The sequence below is a fragment of the Chenopodium album genome, chromosome 5 (assembly GCF_948465745.1).
Source record: "Chenopodium album chromosome 5, dcCheAlbu1.1, whole genome shotgun sequence".
NCBI classification, from domain to species: domain Eukaryota; kingdom Viridiplantae; phylum Streptophyta; class Magnoliopsida; order Caryophyllales; family Amaranthaceae; genus Chenopodium; species Chenopodium album.
This window is the reverse complement of record NC_137838.1, coordinates 10,046,935-10,071,077: the sequence shown is the minus strand read 5'-3', so window position 1 is coordinate 10,071,077 and position 24,143 is coordinate 10,046,935. Positions and strand designations below refer to the sequence as shown.

Below are 24,143 nucleotides of genomic sequence, written 5' to 3'. Positions count from 1 at the left end.
TCAGGAAGAGTGGGGCTTTCCTTCATGGTTCGCTTCATAGGTACTCTTATAGGGACAATTGTTTATGGTCATTCCATTTTGGAACTGAAAAATTTTCGCTTGTCCCTGTACCAGATGATATGAGGAGAGAGCTCTACACCGAAGTGAGTGTTTTCAATTCTTGCCTGTGTTTCAGTTCTATGTCTGAAAATTGTAGTCAATGTGAAATTTGGCTTATGAAGGAATATGGTGTGAAAGATTCTTGGGTGAAGCAATATGTCTTCCAGGTTGACTCTCATCGTATGCCTCTACTGCAATTGGATACTGGGGAAACACTGGTTTCTTATAGAAATGGTGTTCGTCTTGGAGTATGTGATGGTGAATCTGGAAAATGTAAAAGAGTGCAGGTTCTTGGACTGTCTTCTTACAAAGTGGTGGCATGTGCAAACAAATTTGCAAAGTTTGAGGGTGCATGTAAGTTTTAACCTTCGGTAGATTGGAACTGAAACTCAATAAATGGTTAATGAGCTGTATTACATAGACCATGAACTAAGAAGTGATGCATGTACATTCATTCGTAACATTCCTAACTTGTTCATTTCTCTGATCAAATTAGTGCTGACCAATTCATCAGTTTATGCAGCACAAGGCCTCCCTTCCTAATATGCTGGCATGATAGTCCTGATCTTTTCTCAACTGTTACAGGAAGAGCAATTTGATTACTTTGAGCTTTCTGAAAATGGCATCATCCTCGAATTTTTGCATCTTCAACAAGCAAACAAATCCAGAATGCAAAGATATCTGTCATAAAACCCGGCACCAGCAGAATGAAGTTGCATTGAAATAAAAGCGCAAACAATCAGTATGGCCTGATAGTTTTGTGATCCAGTTTTTGCAATATTCTCCTAACATCATTGATTTTCATTTTAAATCTCGTTTTAACAGGACATGGTTGATCTGGAAGAACTATTAGATGATTTAGATCTATTTGCATTTGTCATTTTGTCTAATCTTAATGTACTGATATCTTGTAACATAGTATATTCTTTACCTTCTGTGTCATTAAAAAAAAAAACTGCTGCTGTCAGCAAATGTTTGTAGGATGATGTATATTGAACAAATTTCATTTATACATTCTTTGATTTGTTATAAAATAGAGATACTTGGTCTTTTGCTTCAGACTGCTTGGAATAATTGTTTATAAGACTAAATTTCAACTACATTGATGCTTTCTAAGACTCCTTAGAGAGTCACAAGGGTGGGGTGGGAATCGATCCCAGGATCTTCTGAAATTAGGGGAAGCTCTAACCACTTGAGCTATCCCTCACTCTCATTACTCTCTAATACGTTGTTAAACTCTTACTTAAAAAAACTACTCTTTAACCACTTGAGCAGTTGAGCTATTACACTGATGAACGACACTGATAATCAAGATGTATAAAATCAAATACTGGAGTTTAAGTAGAATGAAAAATTTAATATCATCAACAATGAGTTAGATTCCATGAGTTAGATTGCAATTGATGTTGGATGCATACATTAAATCAATTCATTACTTCTCTTCATGAACAATCTACCTAATTAGATCACTATAAAGTTATCACATTTTTTGGCAATGATTTCCTAACAATAACTACTCCATTTTAAAATAAATAAATAAATAAATAAAACCTTTATGATTATGCCTTCTTAGGGGTGTAAATGTACTAGTCGAGTAGTAGCTTGTTCATGTACTAATTCATCTAGCTCACAAATATTAAAAATCTTAAGCTAGTAGCTACACCATTGTTGCACATCTTGTTGATTAGCTTTGACAAGCAAATTAGCTTGGCAAATATTTATTAGATAAAAAATATTATTAATTTAAAAATAAATTAATTTACAACTAGTAACAAATAACTTGAATTGTTGTAGTTTAAGAAGTTGATGTGGCATGCCAAGCTATTAAATAAATTAGCCAACGTATTGTAGTTGCTCTTATTTATTAAACGAGTTGTTAAATGATAGTTTCTTGAACGATTTTAATAATAAACGAGTTTGTCTTATAAACAAGATTTGTACTTTTGACATTTAAAAAATCTCACAATTAACTTAATGATTATATCTTAATAGAATGTACCCGTGCTACTGCACGGGATATGTGTGTGTTTAGGGATAAAAATAGTATAAGTGAAAGTTATAATTTTATTTTTTTTTCTTTTGGGGTAAAGGAAGTTATGGATGAGTGTTAATTTGGAGTTGTAGCATGTAGTTACTTGGAAGTTATTTTATTAAACTTACATTAAAAAAAAAAAAAAAAGTGCATGAGAATCCAGAGTTGGGGTTTTGGACTGATGTTGCGAAAGAAATTAACAATTGTGAATAAATCAATATTTGTTGCGAGTAATGTGAATTGATCATCCGTATATGTTTTCCACTTTTCCTTTTTTCTTAAAACCCCATTATCGCATAATTTGCACGGCTGCTGGAGACTGGCTGCTTCAATCCTCACGTGACCCATCACGTGCTATTCAGGACCAAACATCCCCTGTTTTCTCTCTCTTCACCTCCTCCCTTTCTCTCTCTAAACCAACATTCATCCAACGTCTTCCCTTCAAAACCAACCAATTTTTGAATTGATTTCATTGAATTCGTTGACTCACGCAATTTTCAATCTTTTCTTCACCCTTTTTCAATCACAGAATTTAGTAAGTAATTCTTACTTTTTGCAAATTTCTGGGTTTTTTGTGTTATTTTAGGGTTAATTTCTTTATTATATTTTAATTTACTGCTCATAATACGATAATTTTTATTTTTATATATATTATTTTTTGTGTAATTTTGGTTCATGTTATGTTTAATTATTGTTGCCTTGTTGGGTTTGTACATATTATTGTTTGATCAATTTATTCTGTAATGAAAAATTCATGGGTTTTGCAACTGTATTGATTATGAGTATCATCAATATATAGGTATTTGTTATTTAGGTATCTGGGTTATTTTTAGATTGCTGGAATTTATTTATCTTTTCCATTAATTGTTGCATTTGATTTTTTGTTGAAGAAGATGTTTGTGACTTTGTGTATGATGATTTTATGGTGGAGCTAATAAGTTGTCTTCATTGTTGGGAGATGGTAATTAATTTTTATAAGTATGGTGAGGGCTTATGTCTTGAAAGCCTGTGTCTTGTCATTATGGTCGGTTTTATTTTGTACTCTCTCCGTTTCTGAATGTTGTATATGTTTGCTTTTAGCATAATAGCCGATTAGCCATTGTACATATTTAAAAATATATTGCACTATATAAAATCATGAAAAGATGATATTTTGAAACCAAGTTTGACGTTTCGTGACAAATCTAACTAGATCCCACGTGTGTATGTTTATTATGTAAAAATTGATGAATGCTCATAGTCAAAGTTACTCTCTTTTAATGGTAAGTATGAAGAACATTTATAAACGGAGGAAGTACTATGAAGATATGCTAGTAAAATCGTGATCGAGTACTTTTCCCCTCTAGTAGAACTAAAAGTCGTTTGCATGGATTAGGGATATCTCGGAAAACTTTGTCATATATCTATAAAATTGTACTGCTTATTAATTTATTTCAGAGAGTTTTACATTGTAGGCTTCCTAATATGCTGTTACGGTGTTACCTTGATGGAGTGACAAGACTAGAAATGGCTCAACTATAGTTAAGTGTCATTGAGTAAATTCATGCTATGTTGTTAGAAATTAGCATTAGGACAATATAATAATTATATTCGGATGGTAGGTATATATCATAGTGAACCACCTACCTCCTATTGTAGACTTGTAGTTGGCTGGTTTCAACGAATTGCTTGTAAATCTTTAGATGAAATTAAATTAAATTTAAATATTTATAATTTATGCCATAGTTGTCGCTTCTACATCATAGATGGTCTATATTTTGTTATTTATTAATTTAGAGAGTTGATTGTGATGCAGTGGATTTTGGGGTTGATGGAGATGTTGATGGTGAAGTGGTGGGAAGTTCCGCAGATACAGAGGGCAGGGTTGGGGATGAAAATGATATGGGTGGAAGTTCTGTTGAAGGGGGACAGAGCCAAGATGATAAAATGAATGAGGAGTTATCTGAAAAGGAAGTTATCCCTGTCGGGGAACCAATAAATGAGCCTTTTGTGGGGCAAGAGTTTGAATCAGAGGCGGCTGCTCATGCATTTTACAACACATATGCTACACATGTGGGATTTGTTATACGAGTTAGCAAGTTATCTCGGTCAAGACGTGATGGTACTGCTATTGGCAGAGCCTTGGTTTGTAATAAAGAGGGTTATAGGATGCCCGACAAGCGTGAAAAGGTTGTGAGGCAAAGAGCTGAAACTAGGGTTGGATGTAGGGCAATGATTTTGGTAAGGAAAATGAATTCCGGTAAATGGGTGATCACAAAGTGTGTAAAAGAACACACTCATCCTCTAACGCCAGGAAAGGGGCGAAAAGATCTTATCTTTGAGCAATACCCGGTAAGTTCTTGGCTTCTCGCCTCATCTATTTAATTTTAGGGAAATTCTACATGGTGGCCTCAAGGTTTTAGTTTTTCTACGTGGAAGACGAAGTTTTTTCCAACTCCCTTAAGTGGCCCCAAGGTTTTGAAGAATTATGCATAGTGCCCATTTTTTGATTTTTTGGCTAACTTTTTTAGCTTTTGGTTAGCCATAAGTAAAAAAAAAATTAGGGAAATTCTCAATGGTAACACTAAACTTTTTAATTTTCTCAGTGGTAAATTGCAAAAATTCTTATTATCATTGATAAACTTTAATTTATTATAATTTTCAATGGTGAACTTAATGAAGCAATTTAGTTAATATTAAACCATGGTTAACATCTTTTTAGTTAAAATCATAAACCATGGTTAGTTTTATTATTTTTTTAATAATTAACTTAAATTTAAATTTTTTTTTAAAAAAAAACCCACCCCCTTCCCCAAACAACATTCACCACGCCGGCGCCGGCAACCCACCTCATGCCCCAACCCATTCCGGCGCCCAACCACCTCCTTGACCGGCGCCTTGGCCTCCCCAGCCCGCCGCGCCTATACCCTATCCCTGAAACCCACCTCCCTTCCCCAAAACCCACCTCCCTTTTCCCCGAAAACCCTAGAAACCACCCTTGAAATCCCCCATCCGACTAATACCCCACCATCAAAAACGTTAATCGGGCTTTTCCCACCTTCGAAACCGATTGGTTTCAAAAACCACGGCCTTCGTCTCGAAGCAGTGTCGTTGAATTTCACCACAAAAACCGATGATTTTGTCCTGATTTTCGCCGGTGATTTTCGATCGTGGTTTGGGTCGTGGGTTTGGGTCCGATTTGGCGAAGGAGAGGGAATTGGGAAATCAGGGAAGGGGAGTCCGAAAGGAGAGGGGTTCCAGGTGTGGTTGCGGATTTCAGGGATAAGGAATGAAAGGTTGGCGAATTTAGGGAGTGGGGGATGAGCGGCTGGCGGTTTTCAGAGGTGAGGGATGAAAGGTTGGTGGTTTTCGAGGGTGGAGGGTGAGCGGCTAGTGGTTTTCGGGGGTGGGGGGATGAGCGGCGGTTTTCAGAGATGAGGGATGGTCGCCGGCGTTAAGGGGTTTAGGTGCCGGCAACGGTGGGTGGAGTCGGCAATGAAGTGCGGTGGCGCTGGCGGAGGGGAGGGGGCTGGGGTTGGCTCGGGCACCAGTGGGTGGGGTTGGGTTTTTTTTTTTAAATAAAAATAATTTATTATTTACAAATATATAAAAACTAACTATGGTTAATGAGTTTAAATTAAAATAAGTATTATCTTTGGTAATCAAAACTTAGGTTTACCAAAGATAATAAAATTTTTTGTAATTCACCACTGAGAAAAGTAAAAAGTATGGTGTTACTAAAGAGAATTTCCCAAAAAAATAAAAAAAAAATTTAAAAGAAAACCACCAGCCAGCCACCCACGGTAGCCGGCGACACGCTGAACCCCCTCCCCCCACGGTAGCCGTACCCACTGCCCCCAACGCCGGTGCGCCTAACCCCTTCCCCGACGGCGCCGGCGTGCCCTGAACCCCTTCCCTCGGCGTCTGCGCCACCCCGACCTCCCTCCCTTCCCCTTCCCTAACCAATCTCGTAACCCTAACCCTAACCCCCACCAATCGAAAACCCCTAAAAGAAGCTGAAAAAGTCCGGCTACCCCTCCTCACACACACGAAACCCTAGCGTTGACCTATTCGAGGTGTGGGGGAGGGGCGGCCGGACTTTTCCGGCCAATTTTTGGGGTTTTCGAAGGGTGGAGGTTGGGACTTTGGGTTGCGGGTTTGGCCTGTTTAGGGTCGGGTTACGGTGGTTGGGGAAGGGAGGGTGGTCGAGGTGGCAGTGGGGTTTGGCTAGTGGCTAGGTGGGTGGAGGTTGGGGTTGTGGATGGTGGACGTGGTGGTGGGAGGGTGGTCGTGGGTTTGGGATTTTTTTTTTTAAATTTCCTTTTTTATATTATTTTAAAATATAATTTAATTACTTTTTAATAAAAAAAAAAAAAAAAAAAACAAAAAAAAAAAAAAAACAAAAAACAAAGGCTAACCATTTTAATTGTAAAGGTTAGCCAAAAATCAAAAAATGAGCACTATGCATAATTCTTCAAAACCTTGGGGCCACTTAAGAGAGTTGGAAAAAACTTCGTCTTCCACGTAGAAAAATGAAATTCTTGAGGCCACCATGTAGAATTTCCCTTAATTTTATTAACATTGCCATTACTTTTTGATTAGCTTATTTTGGTATCATATGATGTAAGAACACCCTAATTAATTCATGTAAGATACATTATTATTATGGTGTTTCAATAAAAAAAATAAAGATACATTATTATGGGGCTATCTAGATATCCTATCTACTGCATGTCATCCATCATCTGTAAGTAGCAATAGTATAATTATCTGAAAGAAACATTTTGGCAATTGGCACTGATTAATATGCTCTCGAAGTAGTTATTCTGTCATGTGCTGAAGTATTCATTTGTTTCAAGGAAGTTTGCTTTCAAAGTTTCAAGTATTCATCTGGTTCAAGGGTTTGCAAAGTTAGAAACAAAGACTTAACTATTTTTTGTAATTTTACTTTTTCTATGGAAATTAGAGGGGGATTTTGTGTGTGTGTGTGTGTGGGGGGGGGGGGGGGGTGTGAGAATTGAGCTTGTTCTAACTGTGGCTTTGATTATCTAGCTGGAAGGAGTAGTTTTTCTGTCCCTTATTTATTTTTCAGAATTGCCTTGAGCAGTCTTGTTTTGAGATTTTTTTTTTTTCCCTTTTACAAGATTGTTTTGAGAGTCTTGAAAGTTAAATGTTATTTGGGATTTGAGGGAGATCAGTATATGGTGTATATGAGATGATGTGGAGTTGTGGACGAAATATTTGGAATGACATGAAATCAGGGGACAGAACTTCTGATTCTGGTTTGGTGGAAGCGTGGAACTAAGAGCAGCATGATAAGTTATAGCATATTCTTTGATAATGGAGTTTGAGATACCATTCTCGAAGTTGATTGTTTGAAGGTTGCTGCAGCACTGAAGCAGGCTATGATTGGTCATTATTTGGGAAGTTAGCCATGAATTTGTGGGACTTTGCTAGGAGTTTCAATTTCTTTAATTAGCTTATGTAAAGAAAATTGTGAACGAAGTTAGTATTTCACTGTCTTGGAGAATGAGTGGGAAGTTTAGTGGCAAACTGGTAACTGGTGAGGATATATGGTGGAAGAGGGTCCTAATGAGTAATGAGCTTCTTGTATTCTTGAAGATATCTAATGTAAATGGTTTTCCTTTTCTTCTGTCACATAAACGATAAAATTCATTACTTTTGTCTGGTGTGGAGATGCATTAGCTATCATAATTGAGGCCTTGAGGCCTGTCTTGTTGCTGTAAATGGTAGGTTCTTAGTTGTATCTGATTTTGAAAGGCCTTTCTGGGAAAATGTTTTTGGAGATATAGAATTGGTTGTGTGGAATAATAGTTTATTTTTTGTGCAACAAAGAACTGTATTGCTGCCATGTTATTTTCTGCAGCAATTTCGAGTGTTATATGCGGAAACCATTTGAGACTGCTACAAGATTTTTCAGATGCCTAGATCAATGCTAGACTCTTGACAGTTGTGTAACTACCAGTGTCCTTGGGTTTATGCCATGTAATTGCCAATAAATCTGTGACAGATGCTGGGCTTCTTTGTTTGGAAGTGTAATTTTGGTATTAAGATACGCTAGAAAGATCTGATGAGGTTTGAACCACAGATTTAATATGCTTGGAACGGTTATGATAGTGTTTTATCTGAAGGCCAGAGCAAGTGTTTTTCATATGGCCATTTTGCTTATTGCTTTATGCTTGTGTGCTGTGTGCCTGTGTTACTTGGAATTGTTTAAATCACTGAACATGTGGTGATTATATGGCATCAATTGGATAAGGGTTTATTAACACCTCAACAATCCGATGTAAAGGAGAGAAAAAGGATAGTAAGAGATGGAAGGTGAAGAAAAGTAGGTTTAGCATGAATTAGGATTTGCTTCATGATCTTTATTATGTAGAAAAAAAGAATCTCATATGTCTTGGTGTGAAAATCGGGAAAGCATATGATTTCTGGATGGTTCTTGATATCTTTTTAAGTGGCAGCAACATTAGTTGGATGAGTTAGAATAAATAAAGACAAGTATGTCAAACTGCTACTACAGTACAGTGTTGCATTCATTTTGGTTGTCTGAACAAAGTAATGCCCCTGAGAAAAGGGGGAAGGGGGAAAGGGAGGGATATTAGAGTTGTGTTTATGGGAGGTGCATTGCTATAATCATATGCAATTTTGGGTTGAGGAGCAATGTATTTTTCATTTCCAAATTCAATTTATGCCATTCTGCTATTTGGGCTTTTTTTTTTTTTTTTTTTTTTTTTTGTTGTTGTTGTTCTCCTGCACATGTAGTTGCGCAAGTTATATAGCTATGACAGGTTTTATCTTTTACCTATGCTAAATAGCACAAGAATTTGATGCCCAATTGTTTTCATATCTTCCATGGCCCATAGGTTTCTAGATTTCTACTTGCTACCAGGAAGCATAGGCTGCCAAATATAAAATGGGTTGTTGCTTTTAAAATACTTCTTTTCTATCTGACAGTTGGCTGTGGTGTTTGATAATCTTAACGTATTTGGGTTCAGTATATATGATCTCTCGGAGGCCTCGTGAAAAGATCAATATTATTGGATGAAATGGTCATGTACTGAATCTTCGTATATTATTTGTCTTTGATAAACCAATCCTCTTTCTTTTTGTCTGCCTTTGTGAGGTGTGAACTGAGTAGAAGTAATAAAAAGGATCCACTAATTAAACTCTGATTCATGTTTGGTGTTTTGATGGCTTCTGATGTTTTTAGTTATTGTTTCATTTCAAGTGTCATGTTTTTGGCTTATGATAAAAATCTTAAGAACTGTTGGGTCTGGGTATGAACTACGAATACTTGTCTCAGTTTCTTAAGAAAGAAAAAACAGAAATTGTTGTGCTTTGTCTAACCATTGAGGTGCTATTTTGCAGAATGAGCATGACAAAATTCGGGAATTATCCCAACAGTTAGCTGTTGAGAAAAAGCGAGCCGCCACATACAAAAGGCATCTCGAAATGGTGTTTGAGCACATCGAGGAACATAACCAGAGTCTTTCAAAGAAGATTCAAGATATTGTAGGCAGTGTTAGAGAGTTTGAGTCGAGAGAGAAAGAGAACTGTAGATAGTATTTGTTGCTCTCGTACTTTTACATTGTAGGTGATATCCAAAGATTAAACACATTGGAAATTTGTGTGCAGAAATTCTATGAAATGAGGCTGAAATTGTGTAGTTCTTTTTTTCTTTTTGAGACCACATGTTTTTTAGAACAGTTGTGTTGATTCTTAAGCTAACAATCATTTTTACAGCATGGATAGCTCGGAACACTTCTGCATCATTATAACTGGTGATTATTGTAAGACTGAGCTCCTCATGCTCCCCTTTTCGATAAAGAAAAATGCATCTTTGTATGTTGTGTATACTGTGTACTTATCGGCCCTTGAATTGCCTGTGAAACTCGAGATCAAACAGAAAAGCAACATTCCTCGAGTTATTTCTAAGCAAACTTTCACTCTATTCACCAAATCCTTTGGTTATTTACTGAGCTAGCTAATTGCAGTGCAACACAATAGCTGAAATAGTGTGGATCAAACACCTTGTAAACCTTAATTGCCTAATTGGTCTATTACTCTTCATTTCTTAGGGCTCCTTCCGAATTTTCCATTATTTGATTGCTATCTGTTCTTTGAAAAAGAAATCAAACATTTTGATGCTTTTTTTTTTTTTTTTACAAATTTCTACAATGATTTAAAAAAAAATTCTTAATAAATTTTAGGTTGTGATTAAAAATAAATAAATAAATAATAATAATAATAAAAAAAGCATAAGAAAAACTTTTGTATTTTGCAAATTATAGTCATTTAAGCTAGTATTTTGCAAATTGCAGCCATTTAAAAAAAATTGCAAATTGCAACCCAAAAATTCTTATAAATTGTAAATTACAGCCAATTTGACTTTTTCATCGATTTACGTGTTAAAAAATATTCGATTAAGTTTTGAGAGGCCATTTTAGGCCTTAAGTTACCGATTTAAGTTCAAAATTAGCAAAAAAAAATAAAAATAAAGTAAGTAATACCTTTTTACTTAAAAAAAAAAAAAATTCTTACACCACCTTTTCCTTGGTGAATTTGTTCACTCTTCAGTCTTGTGTGAATTTGTTCTTCCACCTTACCTCTCTATTCTCTTCCTCTATATTTCTTTTCTAGTTTTCTGCATTGATACTTCCTGAGAAGCCGAAAGACTTGAAATTTTCATTCTTGTACTAAAGTAAGTTACCAATCTCTTACAATTATGCTTCTTATTACTCCATTAACATCTTTTAGCTTTTTTAATTTTATCATCTTCACTGCACATTTATAATTTTAACCATGTTTGATTTTCTTCTAATACTTTAATTTACATGGGTTTTTTAGAATAATTACCCAAATTTTATTAACTCTGGATAATCTAAATTCTGGGTATCATAAATTTGCAATTATGGAATTCGTATATGTAAAAGTAGTTAAATGTGGGTATTAATGTATTATCACCCCCAAAAAAAAAGGTGTGAAAAATGTATACTTTGAATATATTTGTTGGTTTTCTTTGATTTAGTACTTTACTCATTTCTTACACAAATTCACTGCCATTTTTTCAATTATAATCCAATTATTGGTTATTTTTGTGATAATTTTATCAATCATGTGCAATCCTATAAATGTCCTTTACTAATTTTGGGGTTTAGTTGCATGGTTGAGTGCAATTCAAATTCTTAATTTTATGATTACTTGATAGTGGAATCCGATGAAGAAGCTGGTGAGTTTGAGAATTCAGCTAGGGAATCATTGGATATAGGTGTAGGAGATGGCGTCGTTGAGCCATATGAAGGTATGGAGTTTGATTCTGAAGAGGCAGCTAAGGTTTTCTATGATGAGTATGCTAGGAAAGTAGGATTTGTCATGCGAGTGATGTCATGTCGTCGTTCAGAGGTTGATGGGAGGATATTGGCCCGTCGTTTTGGATGTAATAAAGAGGGATATTGTTTAAGCATTCGTGGGAAACTTGGTCAGGTCAGGAAACCAAGGGCTAGCACCCGAGGGGGTTGCAAGGCAATGATTCTTGTGAAATTAGATAAGTTGGGGAAATGGGTTGTCACGAGGTTTGTTAGAGATCACAATCATCCATTGGTGGTTTCTGCAAGGGAAGCTCGGAAAAAAATGGTGAGTTTTTGCATATAGGTTAACATTTTGTTTACTTTTTAAGTATGGTGGTGAAAAATGTTTGCACTGAGTGTCTAGACTAATGTGCTGTGATGGATGGCTCTGTTGTTTCTTATTCTTTCTTTGTGAGCTGCATTTGAAATCATGAATGCTTGTGTCATGTTGCACTTGTAGATATGATTTTATTCATTTGGCATATACGGAGTATTTTAGAAGATGATATATCTTACACTAGCTCATGCTTTGTGAATTCTGTTTATGTAGTCTAAGTTCTTGTGTGTTGATTTTGATGAACTTCTGATTAGTAAGTGTAATTATCACTTAAATTGCAAGAGGTAGGTTGAGTCCATGTGATTTGACAATGATTTGGGTTTTCCCATTTTCATTTTAGCCACAACTTTAATGACATAATAAGTTTGGGATTTGAGGATGTACTGCTAAACAAAGTTTTAGTGAAACTAATCGCTGTATTATTAATGCAAGCATCTTGTGTGATTCTCTTCGGAGAATCTGTGCTTTCCTTGATTACAACATAGAACAACCATTGTGTACATTGTATCCTAATATATGCTCTTCATTATTGAGTACGATTTCACTGGTTGGCTAAATGCTACAATGAGTTATGCGGTTATGCCTGATGCTGTTCTTATTAAAATTTGATTTTGCTGGTAAAAAATAGGGTATCTTATGCTTTTTCTACGGTTGCTTGTAGGATGATAAAGATAAGAAGATTCAGGAGTTGACTGCAGAGTTAAGGAATGAAAAACGTTTATGCACCTTGTACCAAGAACAATTGTTTGCTTTTATGAAAGATGTTGAAGATTACAATGCCCAGATAAGTAAGAAAGTTCAAGCTGTTCTTATCAATCTTAAAGAAATTGAGAATCAAGAACCAAAGCCTTAGCAACTGTGAGCAGTATTAATCTTGAAGATGGTAAGCTATACATGCATCAATCCACTTCTCTTGTCTTAATAGTTTTTATTCTTCCTTTTTGACATTGCATCAAGGTATTGAAAACTTGTATACTTCTCTATAGCTCTGTTACTCATACTAGTCATTTTACCTCATTTACCAAAGTTGGATCCTCAACACTTGGTTATTGGTATACTCAACTTTTCGTTTTCATTTTGGAAATTGATATGGTTTTATTATTATTTTTTTCAAAAAATGAAATAGCCTAATACCAAGTTGATTCAAGTGTCTGACAAGTCAAACCAGTACGGTTCAACTCTTTAATTGCCAAATGGAAGATGAAATAGTCTTTCAGATTCACATAATCCAAAAGATCCATTACTGTTGCTGTGTTGCATATCTGTGTATTCTAACGTTGTGACCATCTATGTTGACTGACACCAAATACTTTTGAGTTTAACTATAGAGTACTTAGTCTTGTGCTCCAAATGGTGAGTGGTCTCCGAGCTAGTTGATTGATAAGGGCTTGTGTGCTATTATTAGGACAAATTGATTGAATAACCTGCGTTTGCTATCTTGTTAATGTAGATGTAGAGATTAGAAAGTCTGGGATGGTTCAAGACCTTCAGGTGCATAACAATCAGCTGATAATCCGGCATCCCCCACCTTGGTGATTAAGTGCCAAGATGTTATTGGTGGTAGAGTGATGCTGCAAATTTGTGAGGTGATTAGGTGAAGATATGAAAGTTGAAGGCAAGTTATATGAATATATGTATTCTTATATAAATCTTGCAGAATAGGTATTCTTTAATGATGTTGCAGTATATAATTTCAGATTCACTCTGTTGGTGCCCTTTGGCGTGTTTATCTGTAAATAATACTCCCTTAGATAAATATTATATACTCCGTACATCTTACATAGTTACATGGAGTACTAAATTTGAATATTGTAAAAAAGTTGCCGCCTTTCCAAAAATAATACTCATAGATTATGAATGGTTTCCCATGATATAGAGGAGGTGGGTGGGATTCGACTTGTATACTTTGTTTGAGTTGTATCCTATGTTAAACTTGCAATTTTTACGAATTATGATGATGAGAAGACACATTTCCAGATTATGGATTATCTTTGATTCTTTTTGATGCTAATCATGAAACACCATGAGAAGTAGGAGTTTGAGATTTGAATAATGAGTTGCTCATGGGTTAATGACCTAAGTTTTTGGTATGTGTTGGCTCATTGCCAAATTCATCTTATGCATCACTGCGCCATTTGCTCGACTATGTAATAAATGTAGGGTTTTGATTGTTGTAGATGCTAACTAGCTTAGTTGCTAAAGATGTATTTTATAAAGTGGTATCAGAAGCCAAAACTTTTTGGCTCTATAGCCTAATGCTACAAGGTCTTGGGCAACATTTTGGTTAGAAAAGGAATCAGAGAGAAGAAAGAGACATAAATTTGCGTAAATATTTCAACCAAGAGAAAATTAGCCAAAATTTGGGCTTTCTAATTATTGCTATTCATCTATATATACATTGTACTTTTGGCGTGAGGTTTGAAACATAGTGAAGATTATGAAAGTTTAATTATATTAGTTACATGAACATTAAATGAAGAAAACAATAAAGAAGAGAGGGAGTCAAGGGCTCAAGGCAATGACAATTATACATTTGTTTTCCTTTATATGCTTCACTTTAATTGATACTCGTACATTTACAAGTACACAATTTTGACCATTAATATCTAAATGTATTTCAGTAAAATGTAATTCTTAGAAACCCTTTGATTTAATGGAAGCATAGAAAAAATTAAAGCTTTTATTTCTGAATGGAGGAAGATTTAGTAAATTACCATGCCTCAAAAGCACTCAACTCTTCCAAATGTCAAACATAAAATTTAAATACCATACATTGGCAAGTTTGTACTAAAATTTGGCACCCTGAACAAAAATTCATAAGTAGCTCTTTTCAGTTGGACATATATATAATATAATACAGTATATTTACAAAAATTACATTTTGCGCAATCTAACTATCTCAGGGACCGTAAAGCTCGGGAACTTCTATTTATTGCTATTGAAAATAAATAAGATTGAGAATATTTAGCTATCTAAACAGACTCTTCAAGAAAAAAAGATTGAGAATATTTAGCTATCTCAAAAGACTCTTCAAGAAAAAAAGATTTGAGTTTTCAATGATGGGATCATAGCCCATATGATCAGATCTCTTGACTCCATTCTGGTAAAACGAGTACATCTGAATTTCTGATTGCTCGTGAATTAGATAAATGGTGATTTTCTGTCAAAGGAAGTAGCTTTCCTTCAAATAAGCTGTTTGTGATCCATCTTGCTGGCTGCAACAAGCACACCACAAGCAAAATGACATGAGTTAGTAATAAATTCAAAGGCGGATAGAATATTAGACATTGTATCAGGCATGGTAAACTAACACCAACCATAAAAGAAAGTTTCTGCTCAGAGGCACATCTCTTCAGGAGACGGGTTGCACGATTTTCATCCTCAGCAACAACAGCACCAAGAGAAATCTTCTTTTTCTGTAAGCTCTGAACCAACCATTGTAGGCTTTTGTACACTTGACCTCGTCCATGCTGAAATTGTATAAGAAGCAGAAGTTGAGTCAGACTGAAGGTTAACTTGACAGCGTACAAGAAACACAAAAGACCATTTACTGAGGCATGTGTTTACTCTCCAATCTAGCATTCAATTCCTCTAATAAGAAAGAAATTAGAATGATTTCATGATACGAAGTATTAGATAACAAGCTGCAAACAGATTTCACGCATGCTTTTGATTAAAAAAGATCTCTGGATCATATCAAAGTGGTATCACTGCTCAGGACAAGAACAGAGGAGGAAACAATGCTGGGGATCATACTGCAAGTTTGAGGTTTCAGATTTTTTTAGTAATTGTGATGCTCTGAGTCCTATTTACTTTACAGAATGATATCATGTAAATATGAACAAGAATTATGACTTAAAATCTATGAAAAACGATTACAAATTAAAAGTTATTAAACACTCAGAAAAGAAAAGACAACACGAGGGTCACTAGTTAGATATACAACACCATGCCAACCCAGTATATTTATTGCTATTGCATACTACAAAGAGAACTTTTACCTTGATAACTCTAGCAAACTTGGTACAGAAACTAGGAGTTCCATGCAGCATAATTCCAACTTTGTCAAAGATGTAATCATTGTCATTTTGACTAATTGATTTCCCGATTTGGTTCTGCATCCTATTATTAGATAATATTATGTATCTGTCAATACAGCAAAACAAGCGTGAGAGTTACAAAACTATCGTTCAAATTAAGGAACATAAAATGTACAGATATTAATAGGAAAAAGGCCAAAAAAAAAATAACAACATAATGAAGTCAATGGCTTATTATGTTTTTAAAACCGCAAGTATTTGCACCTTTAAGGTGAGGGTCAAGGAAGAGATTGAATAAAAGGAAAAAAAATACTAGCATATGACTGAATAATCATGGTCCTGAGGAAATATACAGTATCATAATGATCACTACCTAGTCATGCTGGATTCAGAGAAAGCTACACCCTAATATTATGGAGTAGGAGAAAGCCCCACCCACCCACACACGCACGCACGCAGCACACACACATACACGCGCACGCACGCACACACACACAGACACAGACACAGACACAGACACAGACATCTAGGTGATTATATACCAGGCAGAACTATTTCCCAAACTGCATCAAAATCAAGGCCAATCCTAACTAGCATTAAGTCCAACTTATTTTACTCGACTATGCTATTGGTATTAGTTTCCATTAACGTGTATTAAGAATATGGAAGAGTATGCATCTAAAAATGCACTGTTTTGTGAAAAATGAGTGATATTTACTGTGTTGGGGTCATTAACACATAGATATTATTACACCACCAAAAAAAACACACATTTAGATAGACAGATAATAAAAACATAATAGTTAAATGGAGAAAGAATGAGGAAGAAAGAGAACAATTATCACAGATGGTATGCAAGGTTTACAACTTACTTGTCAGGAGGCAAGACAGAACCAACCCTAATTGAATTATATGCCCAGCCAACTTTAAGCAAGAAGGCATTCACAGCACAGCCATACAAAAATTTTGTTGTTTGCAACTGCAATAAACACAGATGAGAATTTAGAAAACGATGCATTACTAAAGACTTCTGACATGCACAGATACTCATGACTACTGGCCTCAAATAATTGACAGCAATTGCAAGAAAGAAAAAGGAGGGGTCAAGCAAGGGCTGTCATCGAGGATGAACTTAATGCAACAGTATGTCTCAGGATAAGGCTTTTGCTGACACTGTTAATACCATATTAGATAGCAATAAAACTCTGACAGTAATTTCATTTTCAAAATTTAACTGCAGAGCGTAGAATCAGCTAATTATAACCCAAAAGGCCAAAAAAGCAACATCAACAATTGCAATTAAAGTGATAAATACAGAAGCCTGTTGCAGTTGAATCAACATCAGGCCTTTTCATTTACAGAAGACTAGAAGAAGAGTGGAGCTAAAGTCCTTAAGGCATCGTGCCAAGTTTTACAGAAGCTTGTTGCAGTTGAATCAACATTAGCTTGCAAGAAGTTTTTTTTTTTTTTTTTTTTTTTTTTTTTTTTTTTTTTTTGGGGGGGGGGGGGGGGGGGGCAAAGGTTGAATCGTATTCTTAAATTAGACCTAGCAACTTGGTACGGATGCTAACTCAAACCAATTAACCCAATCTGACACCCCATTTACAGCTGAAAATGATAATCTGGACTTGAGCCAAAAAAGAAAATGAACTTAAAGTAATACGAAATTACCTTGACTCAATATTGACCCTTCCTAGAGCAATAGAGAAAAACAGATAACCCTTGTTCAACAAAGAATGTCCACTCACCCAAGATATAAAAAGTTCATTGGACTTGTTTGCAATGACTTGTCCTTAATGGCCACACGAGAAGTTTAACTTTGGATATGTGTTTATTGCAGCTCCTATGTCCACTAAATACCTTTATGAGATGTCCAAAAAGCATCATGGTAACTAATCCCTCTCTCTCGCAATTTTTTTAGTTTTAATCTGTCCACTATCTTTAACACAAAATTCCTACCTAATCCAACTGAAACCCTTCACAGGAATGCCTAAACCTAACAGGGAGGTTTTTTTCTGGACGAAGGGAAAGTGAGTAACTTAGACTTTAAAGAAACCAAAAATACTTTCAAGACAGTACAAAGTATGTTATTTTTTGATGAAAGAGAGTAATGAAAGAATTACAAAAAAATTTAAGAATCCAACCTTTTTTGTGCACAAGACAACAGGAAGCCTTTCGGCATTCAATCTCAAGGATTTTCTCCTTGGATAAGGAGGTGGAGCAGGAATATCAGAAAGGACCATTCCACCGTGTTTCCTCAGTAATCCTTCTATTTCCTTTTCTTTCTTCTTAGAAAAGCCTGTTAGCAAAAAGTCTAAGCCTTGGAAAATTGCTCTCTTCCTACCCTTTATGCAACATTTTGTAAGACGCTCTTTTACTTCTTGAGATACAGTAACATGCTCATGGTCACTATTCTCAGGCCTATATCCCAATCTGCAGCTTGACCCTAATCAAAATGTGATTAAACAAATTTAAAAGATCCAAAACTCAAATATAACTATGCAATAAAGATCCAGAACTCAAATATAACTATGCAATGAACTGACAATACTCACGATTTTCACAAGTGCGCATTCTACTGAGATTTTTTCCCAATTGAACTTGAGGGACTTGAAGTTGGAAGTCAACATTTGAAAAACGAACTCGCTTTCTTGTAGGAACATCACCTATGAGAAGATTTACAGATTGATCTTGAGGGATTTGTCTAAACTTGTGACAAATTTTATCTGGAGCTTGATCTTCCAATAGGTTGGTTGTTGTGCAATCGCTAACATTAAGTTTAGGAGCTTTAACCCTTTGTATCCTACGACATATTCTAAAAGGTGATGTTGGAATATTATCAACATTAACCTGGCGCTCCACTTCATTCATTTCAGATTCATCTTGCACCAGTCTTGCACATACATTGTCAGCATGATTTTCCTCTCCCGTAGAGCATTTAAATGCAGATTTAACGGGTAATTGTTTTTTAGACCATCCTGAGGTGTTGGTGCAGCTTACGTATTGTTCAACTGGAAGCAGCTTCATCTCTTGAACTTCCTCATTACTTTTGGCGGAAGCACAGTTAGATAGGGATCTCACAGGCAGTTGTTTTGTTATATCCTTGTCATTTAAGGAGTTGGAGTCAGCAACCACCTTCGCATCATTTTCTCCAAAGCTCACAAACCCACAGTCAAATTTTCTCTTAAATGAAAATGCAGAATTCCCTGGCATTCCAGTATTATAAGTCTTGAGAGAGGTCAATTGTTGGCGAATCAGAGGATCAGGACCAACATCATCACAATCTAACATATTATGCTTCTCTCTTCCAACAGTTTTATCATTAGGATCAGAACTTGTCTGGGCTATTTCCATACCAGTTGGTAAGTTTTTAAAAGCATCAAGATCTCGATTATCATCTTTGTTATTTTTGTGCAGAAAGAAATCACTGGTTTGTACAGAAATGCTACAAGGAACAGTCGAACAAATCAATCAATCAATCAATCAATCAATCAAAGCCTTAATCCCAAAAGTGGGGTCGGCTAACATGAACCAAATTTGATTATTCCGTGTAGTCATCAACATAAATCTTTCTCCTCCATCCCTTACGATCCAAAACTTCATCCTCACGTAAATCCATGCACTTCATATCCTTTCTCACTCCTTCCAACCAAGTCATCTTTGGTCTCCCTCTTCCTCGTTTAATCCCTCCATGGTCCCACTCTTCCACTCTTCGCACCGGTGCACCCTCGGGTCTCCGTCTTACATGTCCAAACCAACGCAGACGATTTTCCCTTAATTTATCTACAATGCCCGCCACACCTACTTTCTTGCGAATAACCTCATTTCTGATTCTATCTCTTAAAGTGTTTCCACACATCCACCTTAACATGCGCATTTCCGTAACCTCCATCTTTTTAATATGCTCTTTCTTAGAAGCCCAACATTCTGTACCATAGAGCAACACTGGTCTTATGGCAGTCCTGTAGAATTTTCCCTTCAACTTTAAGGGAATGCTGCGGTCGCATAACACTCCCGTGGCCGCTCTCCATTTAAGCCACCCTGACTTAATCCTGTGGGTCACGTCTTGATCAATGTCACCATTCTTCTGGATGATCGACCCTAGGTACTTAAAACATTCACTCATGGTCAAATCCTTTCCATCCAAACTCACCACTTCATTGCTTGTCCCCCTCTGAGTGCCAAAACGACATACCAAATATTCAGTCTTACTCCGACTTAGCTTAAACCCTCTAGATTCCAACCTTTGCCTCCATTGCTCCAACTTGACATTAACCCCATCCTTAGTCTCATCCACCAAAACGATATCATCTGCGAACAGCATACACCATGGAACCTCATCTTGAATTGGTCTAGTTAATTCATCTAGAACCGTTGCAAAAAGAAAAGGGCTTAATGCAGACCCTTGATGCAATCCGATTGTAATAGGGAAATCTTTTGTCAACCCTCCGCATGTCCTCACATTTGTTGACACATCCCGATACATATCCTTAACTAGGTCTACATACCTTCGTGGGATACCTTTCTTCAACATTGCCCACCAAAGTATCTCTCTTGGCACCTTGTCATATGCCTTCTCTAAATCAATAAAGACCATATGAAGATCTTTCTTCTTTACCCTATAAAACTCCATCATTTGTCTTATCAAATGGATTGCCTCCATAGTAGATCTCCCAGGCATAAAACCAAATTGGTTATCTGAAATGCTTGTGCATGCCCTCAACCTTTGTTCAATCACCCTTTCCCACAACTTCATAGTATGGCTCATAAGCTTAATTCCTCGATAGTTAGAACAATCTTGAGCGTCTCCTTTGTTTTTATAAACCGGGACCAAGGTGCTCTTCCTCCAATCTTGTGGGATCCTTGTAGCCGTCCATATCTTGTTGAAAAGGTTTGTTAACCAATCAATACCAATCTTACCCAAACACCTCCACACCTCTATCGGTACCCCATCAGGGCCAACCGCCTTCTTAGGATCAATAAATGATGCAGAATCTTTTACGACTTCCTGACTGACAAATGCCCCTTCACTAACTGTCTTGCACGAATCTTCAAAAGGTCTTCCAGATTCTACAGGCTTTGAGCAATAATGTTGATGATGCACAATAGAGCTCTGATCAGGAAAAACATCCATGGATTCTGAAAGATAACTTGTCTCACCAACAAAGAATTTGGGTAACATATTTCTCCCCTTTGATTTCAGTTGACCAAAAGCATCTACTTCCTGTTGAAAAGAGGGAGCAAAGAAGGAGGAAAATTATTCTTGTTCTTCTCATTTTTCCTTTTCTTTTCTTTACCTGTATACACATCTCCCCCCCCCCCCCCCCATTACCTTTTTTTTTTTTTTTTTTTTTTCCAGTTGTCCCTCTCTCCCTCTTTTCTAAGAGTAGATGATGAATAAAGAAAATCCAGCATACTACTCAAAGACAAAATCTTGACTCTTTTGAACTAACAAAAGCTTAAGATATCAGAATAATAAATTTTTTTTAAATGTTTACTTTCCCCAGATTAACTTGAAAAGCATGATATGCCTTTTTTTTTTTAAATCATCTTTAAATGCATCACAGTTCTAAAGGGTAAAAGAATTCAGTATTCCAGATTGAGATAAAAATAAATCTCTTTCAAATATATGGTGCATTACCGTTCCTGTCCAACCACCAAACCAGCGACTCTGGAATCTGCATGATGATCCGTCCTTAACCTCATTAATGTCTGCTAACAAGAAAGAAACAGGTTTAGATAAAGCATTCACAATGTTGAGAGTTTTGTGATGGAGATGATGGAGGCACTTTTGGAACTTTACCTGCATAATGTGAATGCCATATTGTAGATGTAGACTCTAGTGTTCTTCTACTTAAATGCTGAGACTGAGGTATAGATTTTAATTCTAGTTGATGAGGGAAGCCATCTTCATGAGCTATATCATTTTTTTCTTTCTGCAGATTTACACAGCATAATTAATCCAAATGTTAGACTTTCTTAAGACAAGACGGGGGAATAATAAATTAACAATTTTTTTTTTGTATGTGTATTTGTGTTTGGGAGAGGGGGGGTTGGGGGGGGGGGGGGAGGAGGCATGTGGAAGGGAGAAATACATAGCATGTTTTCAATACTTTATATGTGTATTATTGGTTATAGAAAATTCAGCAGCAAAATCAAATTGCTCTACGAATTTCAAAGATGAAAAGGATAACATACAAATCTTAAATTACATACATAGTGGTGAACAAAAACACTAGATGAATGGGGAGAAAAGTCCTGTTATCAATTACCTGTAATGTCTGCTGATCATCTAAATTCCCATTCTGTGATTGATTTACAAAGATCTCAAGGGGTGGGTTTCTACACAACTTTTCAAGCTTCTCATTGTCAGATATTTCAGGTGGCAGATCCTTCGATTTATTTGTATCTGGATTAATGTCCTGAAGTTCTAATGCAACACAGTTGTCAAAATATATTTCTTGGTCTTTCTGCCATTCACATTGAACCTCTTCATCCTCTCCAGGAACTTCTGACATGGGAGTTTCCTTGACTCGAGATGTAGACAGATCATTAAAAGAGGTATTGTCCAAACTACTGATAAATAAACCAACATCTTTAAAAGCGTCTTCCATGTCAGAGTCACCTATATCTGAAAGGCTGTCAGCAGAGTTATCAGAATCCTCAAAACAATATGAGAAATCTTTTGATTCAACTAGCCGTGCTTGCTTCACTCGAAGAGCAACTTCAATTATCGCTGAAGTAGACAAAACTTCTGAAAAAGATCCACTTTGTACTATATTATGTATGGCTAATGCTTCTGATGCCGCAACAGATAGTTCCACGGCATCACTAATGTCATCGTCTTCAGCAGAATTGGAGTTTAAGATCTCTAAAGATTTCTGTCCAGCAGCATTACTTAATGGAGTTTGGTTGGTAAAATTTCCAAAGTTTTTGTCGCTTTAAGGAGAAGGAACAATATTCATTTTAGGAATAACATGGCCTATATTGCACTCGCGCATTTCACTTGTGTCAACTAGAGCTAGTGCAGAATTAAGCTTGTCATCATGTGAGGTATGTAAGGGTGGGTTGGAAATGATTGATGGAGTTCCATCTGTTGAAAGATGCAGGTTAAAATGCAAAACCTGCTAGAAAGAAAATAAGCAAAACAAAAACTAAGACCCAGTATATAAGGTGGGAAAATAGATACAATTGTACACAAAAACAGATCAGACAGTTGGTGTTAATCTCCTCTAAATCTCATGCATTGCTACAGAAAAGGCGCAAATTGGACAAGAAGGCTGATAAAATTATTTTGATGTTTTAGCGGAATGCGGAAAAGGGTTTGGTAAGTTCAAGGCTTCAAGCTGTCATAAAGCCTGAAGAAAGCAGAAGACTAAAACTCATTCTGTCATGCATATATGGCCAACCAAATTGGTAAAGAGAAATAATTACACCACGTAAATCATTATTTTACAACTGGAAACAGAAAGTACTATGTGGTACTAAAAGAACATAAAATAAGTGTTGACGTATAAGTCATAAACGAAACAATAAAAATAAGGTATTGCTATGAATAAAATATATGCAGGAACAGAGATCATACATCGCTTCATTTTTTGGAAGAAGATATATCTTCAAAAGAGGAAAAAAAAAACAAAAAAAAAAACTGTAATACTCAGTAGTCAGTAATTCAGTACTATAGCATCCCAAGTTGCAAAATATAATACCAATTGTTTAAAAGCTTTTAAAGTGCACCTTTTCACAAGATGTAGTGAGGGTAACTGGCGAGCTTTCTTCTCCAGATAGATATAACTGACAAATGTATCTGCTATCTTTAATTGCTGAAAGATTGGAATCTTTGACTTGGTTATTTTCTCCCACATTCTGCGTTTTGCAGCAGGAAACTTCAATAACAGGTACGCATTCTGGAAATGCTTATAGTAAACACAATAGTTCATTGTAATAATTGTTGACTAAAACTATATAGTGCAACATAAACATCATCTACAGGTACCAAGACTTAATGCAACCGACTGATCCAGGCACCATGCATCTACAACCAACACACGACCAGATTGAACATGAAAACAGAATTTGCGTATAGGACATCTAGCAAAACTGTACTACTACTCTAGCATTAAATGTTCTCATTCAATTTTCACAAAATTAACAAGAGATCTTGTAATTTTAAGCCTGTTTTGCCAAAAACAAATGGTCAGTAACTCAATATAGAACATTTTAAAGCTTTCTTTTCTAAGGCATTGAGAGGCTTCAATTGACAAAATATTCTACTCCATACTCGT

General features: G+C 36.0%; 4 protein-coding genes across 5 annotated transcripts; 2 read left to right on the top strand and 2 right to left on the bottom strand.

Moving 5' to 3' along the window:
• Positions 1 to 2,421: 2,421 nt before the first annotated feature.
• Positions 2,422 to 9,988, top strand: LOC145631848 (protein FAR1-RELATED SEQUENCE 1-like). The gene is made up of 3 exons (XM_081684051.1): positions 2,422 to 2,666; positions 3,927 to 4,462; positions 9,503 to 9,988. Coding segments are annotated over exons 1-3 (732 nt in total). The 5' UTR covers positions 2,422 to 2,665; the 3' UTR covers positions 9,698 to 9,988.
• Positions 9,989 to 10,698: 710 nt separating this feature from the next.
• LOC145630389 (protein FAR1-RELATED SEQUENCE 5-like) lies at positions 10,699 to 13,796 on the top strand. Its single transcript, XM_081682652.1, has 4 exons — positions 10,699 to 10,835; positions 11,343 to 11,767; positions 12,480 to 12,701; positions 13,269 to 13,796. Coding segments are annotated over exons 1-3 (618 nt in total). The 5' UTR covers positions 10,699 to 10,834; the 3' UTR covers positions 12,672 to 12,701; positions 13,269 to 13,796.
• Positions 13,797 to 14,569: 773 nt separating this feature from the next.
• LOC145630388 (uncharacterized) lies at positions 14,570 to 19,274 on the bottom strand. 2 transcript variants are annotated; one of them, XM_081682650.1, is made up of 6 exons: positions 18,414 to 19,274; positions 18,003 to 18,304; positions 16,731 to 16,837; positions 15,820 to 15,964; positions 15,136 to 15,288; positions 14,570 to 15,033 (listed from the first exon to the last, which is right to left on the bottom strand). In XM_081682650.1, the coding sequence occupies exons 1-6, from the start codon at positions 19,210 to 19,212 to the stop codon at positions 14,899 to 14,901; spliced, it is 1,641 nt and encodes a 546-aa protein (XP_081538776.1). In that variant the 5' UTR covers positions 19,213 to 19,274; the 3' UTR covers positions 14,570 to 14,898. The 2 variants fall into 2 exon arrangements, with proteins under 2 accessions (XP_081538776.1, XP_081538777.1); XM_081682651.1 differs by lacking the exon at positions 15,820 to 15,964 and having other exon boundaries at positions 14,912 to 15,033.
• Positions 19,275 to 19,282: 8 nt separating this feature from the next.
• LOC145632561 (uncharacterized) lies at positions 19,283 to 22,944 on the bottom strand. Its single transcript, XM_081684927.1, has 5 exons — positions 22,131 to 22,944; positions 21,662 to 21,794; positions 21,500 to 21,570; positions 20,807 to 21,082; positions 19,283 to 19,303 (listed from the first exon to the last, which is right to left on the bottom strand). The coding sequence occupies exons 1-5, from the start codon at positions 22,470 to 22,472 to the stop codon at positions 19,283 to 19,285; spliced, it is 843 nt and encodes a 280-aa protein (XP_081541053.1). The 5' UTR covers positions 22,473 to 22,944.
• Between the last annotated feature and the right edge of the window lie 1,199 nt (positions 22,945 to 24,143).